We start from the raw sequence: 12750 nt of genomic DNA on the forward strand, positions 1-12750 counted from the left end.
ACTTTTGAATGGTTTGACATAGGAAGTCGTGGGTGGTGTCATTTCTGATATGCTAATGGGGGGCGGTGGCCGTGAGTGCGAGGGCCCGTTCATCGCTGCTTGCAGCTTTAATTTATATTTGTTTCAAAAACGTCTTTATTTGGCTGAAAGCTGTCTTTAAAAAGAGGATTTGAGAAGCTGATTTTCCTGGCAGGTTGGAAGGTTTTGAGCAGAAACAACTAAAAAGACAAATTAAAGCTGCAAGCAGCGATGAACGAGCCCTCGCGCATGCAATTTCCTCCAATAACGGTCAAAGACTCAAAACCGAGTCCGATGACACCACCCATGACTCTGTATATCAAACCATTCAAAAGTTATTGCAGAAAATAGGAACTATCAAATATCGACCAATCAGAAGAAAGGGCGCATCAAAATGAGCATAGTTGAATATCTCAAAAACCGTAATAGCTAGCATGATGAGACTAAAATATTTTTTAGTACAACGCGTCCCGGGTTTTTCAATGTTGTAATGATGTCTGTACGATAAACCGTTGCCTAGCAACAAGCGTCCAAAATAAAACTGGATTTTTTTTTTAATTGAAAGTTAAATATCTCAAAAACCGTAATAAGTAGCATGATGAGGTTGGACGGTCCTTTAGTGCCAATCTGAGCGATGTCTCTAAGCGTCCGAATTTTCGCCTTTTTTTTTTGCTTTTTGGCATCTAGCGTTGCCACGGTAACACTTTTGACTGAGACAAGTAACGCCCATCGAGGCCACGATGGAGACGCATCTAACGATGTATGCCATGCATGGGTGCACGTTGAGGTTCGGGGCCGCATTAACGGACGAAAAAAGCGTGCGGAATAATAATGATATTAATTGAAAATGGCCGACTTCCTGTTGGGTTTGGGCCATGGCACCAAGAGACTTTTCTTTAAGCTGTGACATGATACAGGTTTGTACCGATTTTCGTGCATGTACGTCAAACCGTATTGTGGGGCTTGAGGCACAAAGTTTTCTAGGGGGCGCTGTTGAGCCATTAGGCCACGCCCATTAATGCAAACCATTAAATATCAAATTTTTCACCAGGCCTGGCTTGGTGCAAAATTTGGTGACTTTTGGGACACGTTTAGGGGGAAAAAAGGCCCTCATTTCATCGTAAAAATAAAAATAAAAACGAGAGCGAGAACAATTCCTACAGATACAACAGGGCCCTGGCACTGTCAGTGCTCGGGCCCTAATAAACAGACACCAGTCGATCAGCACCGGGACACTGTTGGTTTCAGGTGTTTTTCTGGCTTCAAACAGCCTGAAAGTCACGGCTGAGACGTGTACGTGTACGTGTACGTGTTTGTGTACGTGTACTCACCGCCGCCGCGGCCAGGGCTTCCTTGTCGTAGTACTTCTTCCTCTCGTACTTGTCCCGGATGAAAACCTCCACCGCTCTTTGAGTCAGAGTTAAGGGTTGAGCAAAACGTCTTAGACACACAATGAAAATATATAATAATGTGATTAATTAGGGCTGGGTATCGATTCAAATGTCAAGAATCGATTGGATTCCTATTCTTAAGATTCAGAATCGATTATCAGGCTTTTTTCTTTCCCTATCAACCTTGTGTTCACACACACCTGATGACCAATCTGCACCTGCAGTTAAGTAAAGTACAAAGTATGAGGAACTTGAGGTACTTAGTATTGCCCAGAACTTTCCTCATTTAAATGTATAGAGATACTGTAGGTCCACAGTGAGGTTTGAGTCCACACACACACATGGACACACACACACACACGGACACACGGAAACACACTTTTCTCTCCCGAGTCCGTTATCTGCAGCTTTCAGCCAGCGGCTCTGCTGTCAGAACAACTAATGGACTTCAAAAGAGAGAAGGACGACGACCACCCGCACAAATGGAGCTGCCAGATCCCAGACAGCTGGACCGGAGCAGCGTTTCAACCTAGGGATGGTTTTTCTGAGAGCATATAGGGCTGTCGTGTCTCGCATCATGGAAACATGAGCTGGAAGCTGCAGACGGAAACGGCCGGAGGTGTCGGTGCAGGAATGATGTCATGTTAACCTGTCGATGTGGTGAGATATGCCTTCATTCACCACTGTTCTGTGAAATCGTACGTCCCGTTTTACAGGATGCAGAAGAGCTTTGTGTAAAACTGAGATCCTCTACAGCTGCTACTTGGTTTCCTGCAGCGCTTTCACTTCTTTCGGAGTTTGCACCTCGGTGCTTTCAGCGCTTCAATTCACTGCAATCAAAGACTCGTCTAAAAATGAACCTGCTGCCACTCAGACTTCCAGGGTTCGTGTACAAAGAAACCACTCATGGAGAGGATCAATAGAGGGAATGCACATGACGTCACAGATGAGATTTCACAGGGGGTTTCGTCCACTGAGTGTCAGAAAGACTGAGTGTCAGAAAGACTGAGTGTCAGAAAGACTGAGTGTCAGAAAGACTGAGTGTCAGAAAGACTGAGTTTCAGAAAGACTGAGTGGCAGAAAGACTGAGTGGCAGTGCAAACTTTCAGTTTGAGCAACTGGAAAACATCTAAAATGGGAAAGAGCTGTTGTGCGATCGACTGTACTCATAGATTTAGCAAGAAATCAGAGTTATCGTTTTACAGACTGACGAAAAATAAGCTTAAGAGAGACAAATGGATCTCTGCAATTTGCAGAAACAACTGGATTCCAGGCACCGAAACGTGGATTTGTGGTTCCCATTTTGTATCAGGTAATGTTGGATTTTTGGGTAGCTAACGTTAAACAGTCAGATCATAAAGTTCCGTGTCCTCATCACTTTAATTTCTACAACAAATCCTGCCTTGAAGTCGGACCAAGCGTCAAGACTTTTGTAAGCCTTCAAGCTTTGCTTCGTGTATTTCCCCGGTGTAGAAATTAAGTACATATAAATATAAGGAAACTGGATTCGTGGCCAAATATTAATGTCCATGGACCACTGGTTCCTGGTAACTGTACCAAATATTAATGTCCATGGACCACTGGTTCTTGGTAACTGTACCAAATATTAATGTCCATGGACCACTGGTTCTTGGTAACTGTACCAAATATTAATGTCCATGGACCACTGGTTCTTGGTAACTGTACCAAATATTAATGTCCATGGACCACTGGTTCTTGGTAACGGTACCAAATATTAATGTCCATGGACCAATGGTTCTTGGTAACTGTACCAAATATTAATGTCCATGGACCACTGGTTCTTGGTAACTGTACCAAATATTAATGTCCATGGACCAATGGTTCTTGGTAACTGTACCAAATATTAATGTCCATGGACCACTGGTTCTTGGTAACTGTACCAAATATTAATGTCCATGGACCACTGGTTCTTGGGGTAACTGTACCAAATATTAATGTCCATGGACCACTGGTTCTTGGGGTAACTGTACCAAATATTAATGTCCATGGACCACTGGTTCTTGGAGTAACTGTCACTGTCAAGTCCAACTGACGCTAATTTAAGCCGATAATCAGCTGTTATCCCGTCTTCTCCACTAGTTGCAGACATTTTTGCTGATGTTTTTGCCACTCAGTGCGAGTAAAGCCTGGATTATGGTTCTGCGTCGTGAACCCTTCAGACTTCTCCGTCACTCCATTTCGCCGCGGTGCAAAACCCCCCGTGACCGCTAGGGAGGCGCATTCTTTTCCTGAATGTTTTATCCGACTTTTCCGGTCACAGTGAATAAAAGAGATAAGGACAACTATTGTGCAAAACAACAAAACCAAAAAAAAAAAAAAAAAAAAAAAAAAAAAAAAATCACACACACACGAAGAAAAGAGCGCTGAAAGTTCACGACTGCTTCACGAACCGGAACCAGAAATGTGTTGCTACCAAGCGAACCAATCACAGCCTCTCGGTCTGCGTTGGGTCTGCGTCGCCTCCACGCGTAGTTACAATTTTTGGGAGGTGCGTCAGTGACGGCGTGGCCTGCGCCGTGGGGTGCACATTGCGGCGCAATCTGCTGCGCACGCTCGGCGTCGATTTAACGCAGAACCATAATCCAGTCTTAAGGGGGTGTGGTCCAGTGGGGTAGATATGCTGCTATAGGCCTATGCTGCAGTGGGGCACCGACATGATCCGCTGGGCGGTGCCTCTCACCCTTCTTCTCCTCTCCTTTTCCCTTCCTCTCTTCTCCATTACCATTTTTATTTATATATTATCATTTTTGTCCATCGCTCCTGTAGTTTCTTGTGCCGCCCCCCCTTTTTTCTCTTTTGTGCATGTTTGCAGGCTGGAGCTTCAGGAGCTGCGTTCTGGCCTGTGTTCCCGCCCCCCCCCATCCCCGGTCATCCCGTTGCTGCTTCCACCTGCCTGCTGTGTGCTGCTGCCGTCCCTGACCCCCCTGTCTGGCCCTCGGCAGGAGGGTCCCCCCTTATGATCCTGGTCCAGGTTTCTTCCCTCCTAAAGGGGAGTTTTTCTTTGCCACTGTTTGGCTTAAGGTTTTTCTCCCACTAGGGGAGTTCTTACCTGCCATTGTTTATATAATAATTGCTCGGGGGTTTAGGTTTATGTTTATGTTCATGTTCTGGATCTCTGGAAAGCGTCTAGAGACAACATTGTATTAGACGCTATATAAATAAAATTGAATTGGAAGTGACGTCAATGCAGACTCTCTATAGGAGGAGAAACATGCAACACTGCAGCACATGGTGAATAAGACCCAAACGGAGGTGCAAGGTAAGAAGTGGTGTGATTGGAGGAAAGCTCTGCTGCCGGGGATGTGATCAGGGGATGTGATCAGGTGATCAGATCAGGTGATGTGATCAGGTGATGTGATCAGGGGATGTGATCAGGGGATGTGATCAGGTGATCAGATCAGGTGATGTGATCAGGTGATGTGATCAGGGGATGTGATCAGCATCCAGAGCTCGGTGCCAACAGAAACAGACGGCTGCGATGCCTCATCAGCTGCTGCGAGCCGCGTTGCACCAACATCTGCATTTCAGCAGCAAGAAAAAGAGAGAAAACGCAGCTCCCAGCAGGAAGAGCAGCCAGTGAATGAGCAGGTGAATGAGCAGGTGCCCTCACTTTATGCTTCGTTACCCAACACCTCAAGCGTGGCGACATCCGCCACAGAAAGAAAATCAATTTATTTATTCATTTATTTTTCTTATTTATCCTATTTATTTATGTTTTTTTTCTTTTTCTGCTGTCTCTCTCCTAAAATAACCATCATTCTAGAAAACCATCATACTCAGGCCACCACGTAGCAAAAACGGTGGTGTTTTCATGCGTTTTGGCCATTCGTTTACACGAAAACGAAGCTCAAAGTCTCCAAAAACCATAATTTCTGAAAACTCCGGCCAAAGTGGAGATTTTTAAAAACTCCGTCTTCACGTTTGCTTGTAAACGGAGAGAAACGGACATTTAGGCTTCAGAACGTCACATTATGAGACAGAAACGTCACCAGCGTCATGTGTGCGACCTGTGTTTACAATTAGTTTGTAACCGTCAATATTTTCTTGTATTTTACCTGTTTTATATTCTAAAGTCACACTTAAAAGTAACTCCACTTCTCTGTCACTCCAAACCAAAGACTCTGGTTCATCTTGGAAGTAACTGGAAGTTACTCGTGTCATTTGTTGATGTTTTTTTCCAGGATTCTGATTGGCTAGCATGACTTTATCTTCTCGTTACACTGCCCCCTGTAGGTTTGGCTGCTCATAGCACCTAAACAGATATTTATGCAGGTTCCTGGAAATGATGGGATTTTTCAAAACATAGAGGGGGGAAATATCTGTTTTTGAGAATTTTTGAGAAAAAAGTCAAAATTTTGAGAAAAAAGTCGAGAGAAAAGTTGAAATTTTGAGAAAAAAGTTGAACGTTTGAGAAAAAAGTTGAGAAAAAAGTCAAAATTTTGATAAAAAAGTCGAGAAAAAAGTCGAAAGTTTGAGAAAAAAGTCGAAAGTTTGAGAAAAAAAGTCGAGAAAAAAGGTGAAATTTTAAGAAAAAAGGTGAAATTTTGAGAAAAAAGGGGGGGTAGGTGGCCAAGAAAAAAAGCGAAATGTTGAGAAGAAAGTCGAAATTTTGAGAAAAAAGTCGAAAGTTTGAGAAAAAGTCAAAATGTCGATAAAAAAAGTCAAAATGTCGAGAAGTAACTCCACTTCTCTGTCACTCCAAACCAAAGACTCTCGTTCATCTTGGAAGTAACTGGAAGTTACTCGTGTCATTTGTTGATGTTTTTTCCAGGATTCTGATTGGCTAGCATGACTTTATCTTCTCGTTACACTGCCCCCTGTAGGTTTGGCTGCTCATAGCACCTTTACAGATATTTATGCAGGTTCCTGGAAATGATGGGATTTTTCAAAACATAGAGGGGGGAAATATCTGTTTTTGAGAATCTTTGAGAAAAAAGTCAAAATTTTGAGAAAAAAGTTAAGAAAAAAGTTGAAATTTTGAGAAAAAAGTCGAGAAAAAAGTCGAAAGTTTGAGAAAAAAGTCGAAAAAAAAGTTGAAATGTTGAGAAAAGTCAAAATTTTGATAAAAAAAGTCAAGAAAAAAGGTGAAATTTTAAGAAAAAAGGTGAAATTTTGAGAAAAAAGGGGGGGTAGGTGGCCAAGAAAAAAAGCGAAGTTTGAGAAAAAGTCAAAATGTCGGTAAAAAAGTCAAAATGTTGAGAAGTAACTCGTGTCATTTGTTGATGTTTTTTCCTGATTGGCTAGCATGACTTTATCTTCTCGTTACACTGCCCCCTGTAGGTTTGGCTGCTCATAGCACCTTAACAGATATTTATGCAGGTTCCTGGAAATGATGGGATTTTTATAAACGTAGCGGGGGAAATATCAGTTTTTGTAAATACCCGGCTCTGTGGAAACGTGGCCTCAAACACGCCGACATATAAGAAGAAATCTGAGCAAAAATATTGATTTTGTTGTTTTATTTTTGTACCACTTTGTTTGTCTGTAAAATAAATAGAATAAAAATAATAAAAGAAAGAAAATCAAGTTGCGGACGTGTTTAATCCTGAATTTGTCCGCGTTCCGTCTGTTGAACGTATTTATTTATTCATTTATTTCTTTTATTTATCCTATTTATTTATTTAATTATTTTTTCTGTCTCTCTCCTAAAATAACCACCATTCTAGAAAACCATCATACTCAAACACGCCCACATATAAGAAGAAATCTGAGCAAAAACATAGATTTTGTTTTTGTACTGTCTTGTTTGTCTATTTGTAAAATAAATCCAAAAAAATGTAATTAAAAAAAAAAATTAAAAAAAGAAAATCAAGTTGCAGACACATTTAATCCTGGATTTGTAAAAAAAAAAATATACATATATATATATATATATATATATATATATATGCTTTAGGTTTTCAACAACATGGTATTAACCATTAATACCAGACAAAAAAAAAATCCTTAATTCGTCCGTCTTTAGCACCACGTTGCTTGTTGAACGTAGCAGGAAGATGGTGGTTGTAAAAATGCAGGGAAGTGAAGAAAAACTAAATCCTGAACAGCAGCAAAAAGCATCGAGATGCATCAATAATTTAATGTGGCCCTGCAGCTCAGCGAACTGGCACTGAATGGAAAGGTGCTGAGAGATTACTGAACCGCGCAGTCATCCAGAGTTCACACGTGAAAACACAGAAAGATATGCAAGGTCTTTTAATCCATATCTATGCTGGCCGGTCGGGAAATAAAGGATTTATATCAGTGCAAAAAGTCAACATCCTTTCCTTTTCTGTAAAAATAGAAACATCCAAATGTACCTTTATTCAGGTTAGCATTATTTATTCAACACGAGCGAAGGTAAAAGCTCCATCCATAGGACTTGAGTGGATTTAGAAAGGCCTGACCTGCTCAACGCTAACGTTCATGACGGCAGAAAACACTCGTTTTAAAGGGTTGCTAGGAGACGCTTTTACCGTCTGCCAAAAAACACGACTTTTCTAGATCTTTTTTTTTTTTATGATTGCGATTTTCTTGCACCATTTACTGTATGTCTCAAATTGAAATGTTTATTGTAATGTTAGAATAATGATGTCAGAATAATAATGTCACAATTCCAACAGTTCCAAAAATTGAATTTGGTGTTCAAAAAGTCTTTTTTCAAACTTCTTTCAAAAAGAGGGGGTTGTCTTATAATCAGGGTCGTCTTATATTCGGGCCAATACTATGTTTGATATTTTCTTAAATGTTAAGAAAGTGCCGGTGCAAGATTATTTTTAGTTTAAAATAGTTATTCTACTCATTCTATTTATTGTATTGAATTTATCTGTTGCAAATTAAACCTGTCTTCCAATTCATTGCATTTTTTTATGGCATTTTTAGCCTAGTTATTTTTGTGGTAGAAGTATTGTATCAGTACTCGGTATCGGCAAGTACACAAATTAAAATACTCGTACTCGATGTGAGAAAAATGGCATTGGGACATCCCTAATAATAACATTAATTGGCACGATATATCAAAAACCTCCTGTTCTAAATTAAGTTCTGCTTGTATTTACTGTCACATTTCTTTATTGTTTTTCATGATTTATCGATTGTAATGTTTTTATTGTGTAAAACAAGTCCTTTGACTTCCTTTTTAGTATCAATCAATTAATCATTATTCCTCACTAATGCTGGGCCGCTGCCACAGACTAAAACCAGTTGAGGAGCATTTGAGAAACTCAAAGGAAACTCTTTCTTTGTGACGCAACACGTGAAATAGGGCTGGGCGATATATCGAGATTTTAATATATATCGATATATTTTCAAACGCGATATGGTACGAGACAATATTGTTTATATCGATTTAATTTTTTTTTTTTTTTTTTTTTTTTTTTTATGATTTTGATATAGCTTATTTTGTGACAAACTGTCCACCTCAGTGGAAAAGTCTGCCTGTTACTGTCTACATTGTATTAATTGCACAGTGTATTTTAATTAAATTTTTATGCAGGAAAGGGATATTTGTTTTATTTTATTCAAGAAGCATTTTTATTCTATATATGCAGGCAGTTTATTTTTATTTAATTTGTTTTATACATTTTGATATTGTGCAGACCTCTGTTAATAAAGGAACCTGTGTGACATTTGGCACGACATTGTATTAAAACTGAAGCTAACAGAGATGCTAACAGAGATGCTAACAGAGATGCTAACAGAGATGCTAACAGAGATGCTATGCTATAATGCTTTGGGGGAAACCCCAATTATGGCACAGAAAATATATCGATATATATCGAGTATCGCCATTCAGCTAGAAAATATCCAGATATGACTTTTGGTCCATATCGCCCAGCCCTAACGTGAAATAAAATGGAAAAGAATCAACTGGAAATGAGATTGCATGAAGGTGTGAATCAAGATTATGATTTTTTTTAATCCCAAATCAATATAGGATCGAATCAAATCTTGAAAATCGATTCTGAATCTTAAGAATCGGAATCAAATCGATTCTTGACATTTGAATGGATCCCCAGCCCTGGTCACTCTGTGCTGAGGCCGGTAGATAAAGAGTGTGCTAGTAAGCAGGAGGAGGATACTGGTCGGTCTGGGGTCGTCTGAAACTCTCCGGCAGGTGAGCTTCGTACAGCCGTTTGGCCCGGCCGTTTCCAACGTCCACCATGCTCTGGAAGAGAAGACCAGAAACTGGGATTAATCCAACAGCAGGGTGTTCATACAACACACGTCCACCCAGAGCCGTCTGGGAGATTTGCGAGGCCCTGTGCGAAATGGCTTGGGGGGGCCCTCGCGCATGAGCGTAGCGAGAGAGCGCGCGCGCGACATTTTTGTTTTTCTGGTCGGATCGGGTGTCTATATGCACAATTTTAACTCTCCAATTATCAAAATACTGGATACCTTCCCCTGCCTCATCATCATCTCTTGCCTCGACGCGGGGCCCCGCGGCTGCTTGAGACCCGGTCAGATCTGTGATTTTTGTAACAAATTTATCAAACGACCTTTCAGAGAGGTATTAAACTCTTCCATTTTCTTTAGTTTTTTCTTTTTTCATCCCCTGATGGAAATTTCCTGAATCTGTCTCGTTCTCTCGACATTGTGTGACAGTTTGTTCCAACTCCACCGTCTGGATCAGAGCAGCTTGTGTCTGCGCTTGGTCTGATCAGTTGTATTGAACAACAGACACGCGCATCATTGCACTATATTTATTGATATGCACAGACTAGTACACATTTAGGTCTGTAATGGAACGAGACTGTTGATATTTATAAGGGAAAGAAGGAAAAAAAAAGAAAAAAAAAATTTAAAAAAAAAAATTGAAAAAAAAACAACAAAAAAAACGCCCATAGCGCGAGGCCCCGTGCGGTCGCACGGTTCGCACACCCCTTGCGGCGGCCCTGCGTCCACCATGCTCTGCAGGAACGGGGGGGAAGAGAAGACCACAAACTGGTATTAATCCAACAGCAGGGCTGTTCATACATATTGTACAAAGATTGTACAATATGGCTTTTTCATGAAATCCCTTTTGAATTTATCAACTTGTAACAATTTCAGCTCACCTTGTTTTAGCAGCTCCATTTTTCACTTCTTATGTATGAATCTAATTGCATCTAAAAAGACTCTGAACTTAGTGAACAGCCAGTGTTTGTCCACAGTCACTGCATGTGGTAGGTTGCTTTGTTTTTTCATTTACCGATTCATTCTTGACATGTAAAAATCATTGTATAACCCCTCTAGTAACAATCTATGTATCTATATACAAATAAATACACATATACCCACAATTTGGACACACAAAATCCCTTGTAAATACATTTATATAAATAAATGGATTTATTTAAACTGAATGTAAACAAAATAAATTAATCTATACCCAATGTTCACACATCTATATAACATGTCTGAAAAGGGGTACGAAGAAGTGAAAGTTATTATAATTACATCAGCATTATAATTACACTGATATCCATCCAGTTTTTCTGAGTCTTGTGAATTCATTAAAACCAAAAAAACTAAACAAAAAAATACATATAAAAGGCATGCGGAAAGTAATGTAATATTATTTTAATGCTAATTTTTAGCATTGTATATTGACATTCAGATAGACATTCACCAGTTTTTTCTTTGAAAAAAAAAAAGAAAAAAAAACAAAGAACGAGTTTTAGGGAAAAAAACAATGCCTTTTTTATTAATACATCACATCTGCATTCAACTCATTCTGCTTACTGGACACACACACACACACACACACACACACACACACACACACACACACACACACACACACACACACACACACACACACACACACACACACACACACACACACACACACACACACACACACACACACACACACACACACACACACACACACACACACACACACACACACACACACACACACACACACACACAGCCTGTATGTGTCAGGGCTAAATTAGGAGGAGGGAGATGGATGGAGTGATGATAGGAGAAGTGGAGGAGACGGAGTCGGAATAATCAGCCATCCAGAATTAATTAGTCATTGAAAAGAGTGATTAACATTCAGAGTGAGGCCTTTTCTCCTCTCAGCTGATAAATAGGCAGTGCCTTGTAGAAACACACAAACACACACCTCTCCCAACACACACACACCTCCCAACACACACACACCTCCCAACACACACACCTCTCCCAACACACACACCAACACTCCCCTCCCAACACTCCCCTGCACCAAAGCTATCGCATCCATTACCAGCTGGATGATTAAATAAATGACTTGCATGCTTGTGCGAGTTGTTTTCAGATACACACACACACACACACACACACACACCTGATTTATTGTTGGGAATATAATCAATGTGACATGCTTGTTATACAGAACAACCAGTTATAGACACACTAATTACAGAACTCTCTCTACATGCCAGCCACGTCTCCAAACATGCTGGACTCAACAGGAATCCAACTATAGATGTGTGGGAAAGAGAACCGGGATGGAAACTAGGTACCGCATTCTGGGACAGTGTGTGTGTGTGTATATATAGTGTGTGTGTGCACTTGCGTACCTATTCAACAGTGGACCTCGGCGTCGTTACACACTCACCAACAGGGACCTCAAAGCCAGTAGGGAACATTTTTCAGGTCCGCTGATGATCATGTTTTAAATCATGCCAAAATCATGTCTAATACCCTCTAGGGCTGTGCAAACAAGGATACCTCACGATTCGATTTGATTTCGATTATTGGAGCTTCGATTCTTCAATTATAACTAGGGATGGGAATCGAGAACCGGTTCTTGTTGAGAACCGGTTCCCAGTGTTTCAATTCCTTGGAATCGTTTGCCTTTTTCCCCAAACGATTCCCTTATCGATTCCAGTGGGCGCGAATGACGTCACCAAGCACGTTGCGCCACGTGCGCATTTGCGCCCAGCAGGAAAACACGGGGACAAAGCGGCATAAACGCTCGAAAGTTTGGTTACATTTTACCAAAAAGGATGACAACAGGGCGACAATTCTTGCAATGTGGACATTTCAACAAAGGGGGGAAACTGTTAGGACTCGGCCGGCTGATGCGCTGGGAGCACGGAGTCAGCCGGCGTGTGGTAAGGCTGATTTATAGTTCCGCGTTACACCAACGCAGAGCCTACGGCGTAGGGTACGCGGCAACACGCACCGTACGGCGCGCGTCGCCGCGTACCCTACGCCGTAGGCTCTGCGTCGATTTAACGCGGAACCATAATTCATGCTTTAGAAGAGCTGCGCTCTCGGCCACGCGGACGAGCCGGGCGCTCCGGCGGACAGCGGAGCTTCTGACACAGCTGCAGCTCGTCAGCTCATCTATGGAGAAGTTAAA

At 41.1% G+C, this 12750-nt stretch overlaps 1 protein-coding gene across 1 annotated transcript in view; it reads right to left on the reverse strand.

Annotated features, from left to right (window-relative positions):
• Positions 1-12750, reverse strand: part of LOC133464037 (stromal membrane-associated protein 1-like) — a 100457-nt gene that overhangs the window by 58391 nt on the left and 29316 nt on the right. Inside the window, exons 3-4 of the mRNA XM_061745975.1 lie at positions 9491-9576; positions 1350-1425 (exon numbers count right to left, since the gene is read on the reverse strand). Of these exons, the coding sequence (XP_061601959.1) occupies positions 1350-1425; positions 9491-9576 (162 nt within the window). The remainder of the gene's footprint in view (positions 1-1349; positions 1426-9490; positions 9577-12750) is intronic.

This window comes from Cololabis saira, chromosome 17, assembly GCF_033807715.1.
Source record: "Cololabis saira isolate AMF1-May2022 chromosome 17, fColSai1.1, whole genome shotgun sequence".
NCBI classification, from domain to species: Eukaryota; Metazoa; Chordata; class Actinopteri; order Beloniformes; family Belonidae; genus Cololabis; species Cololabis saira.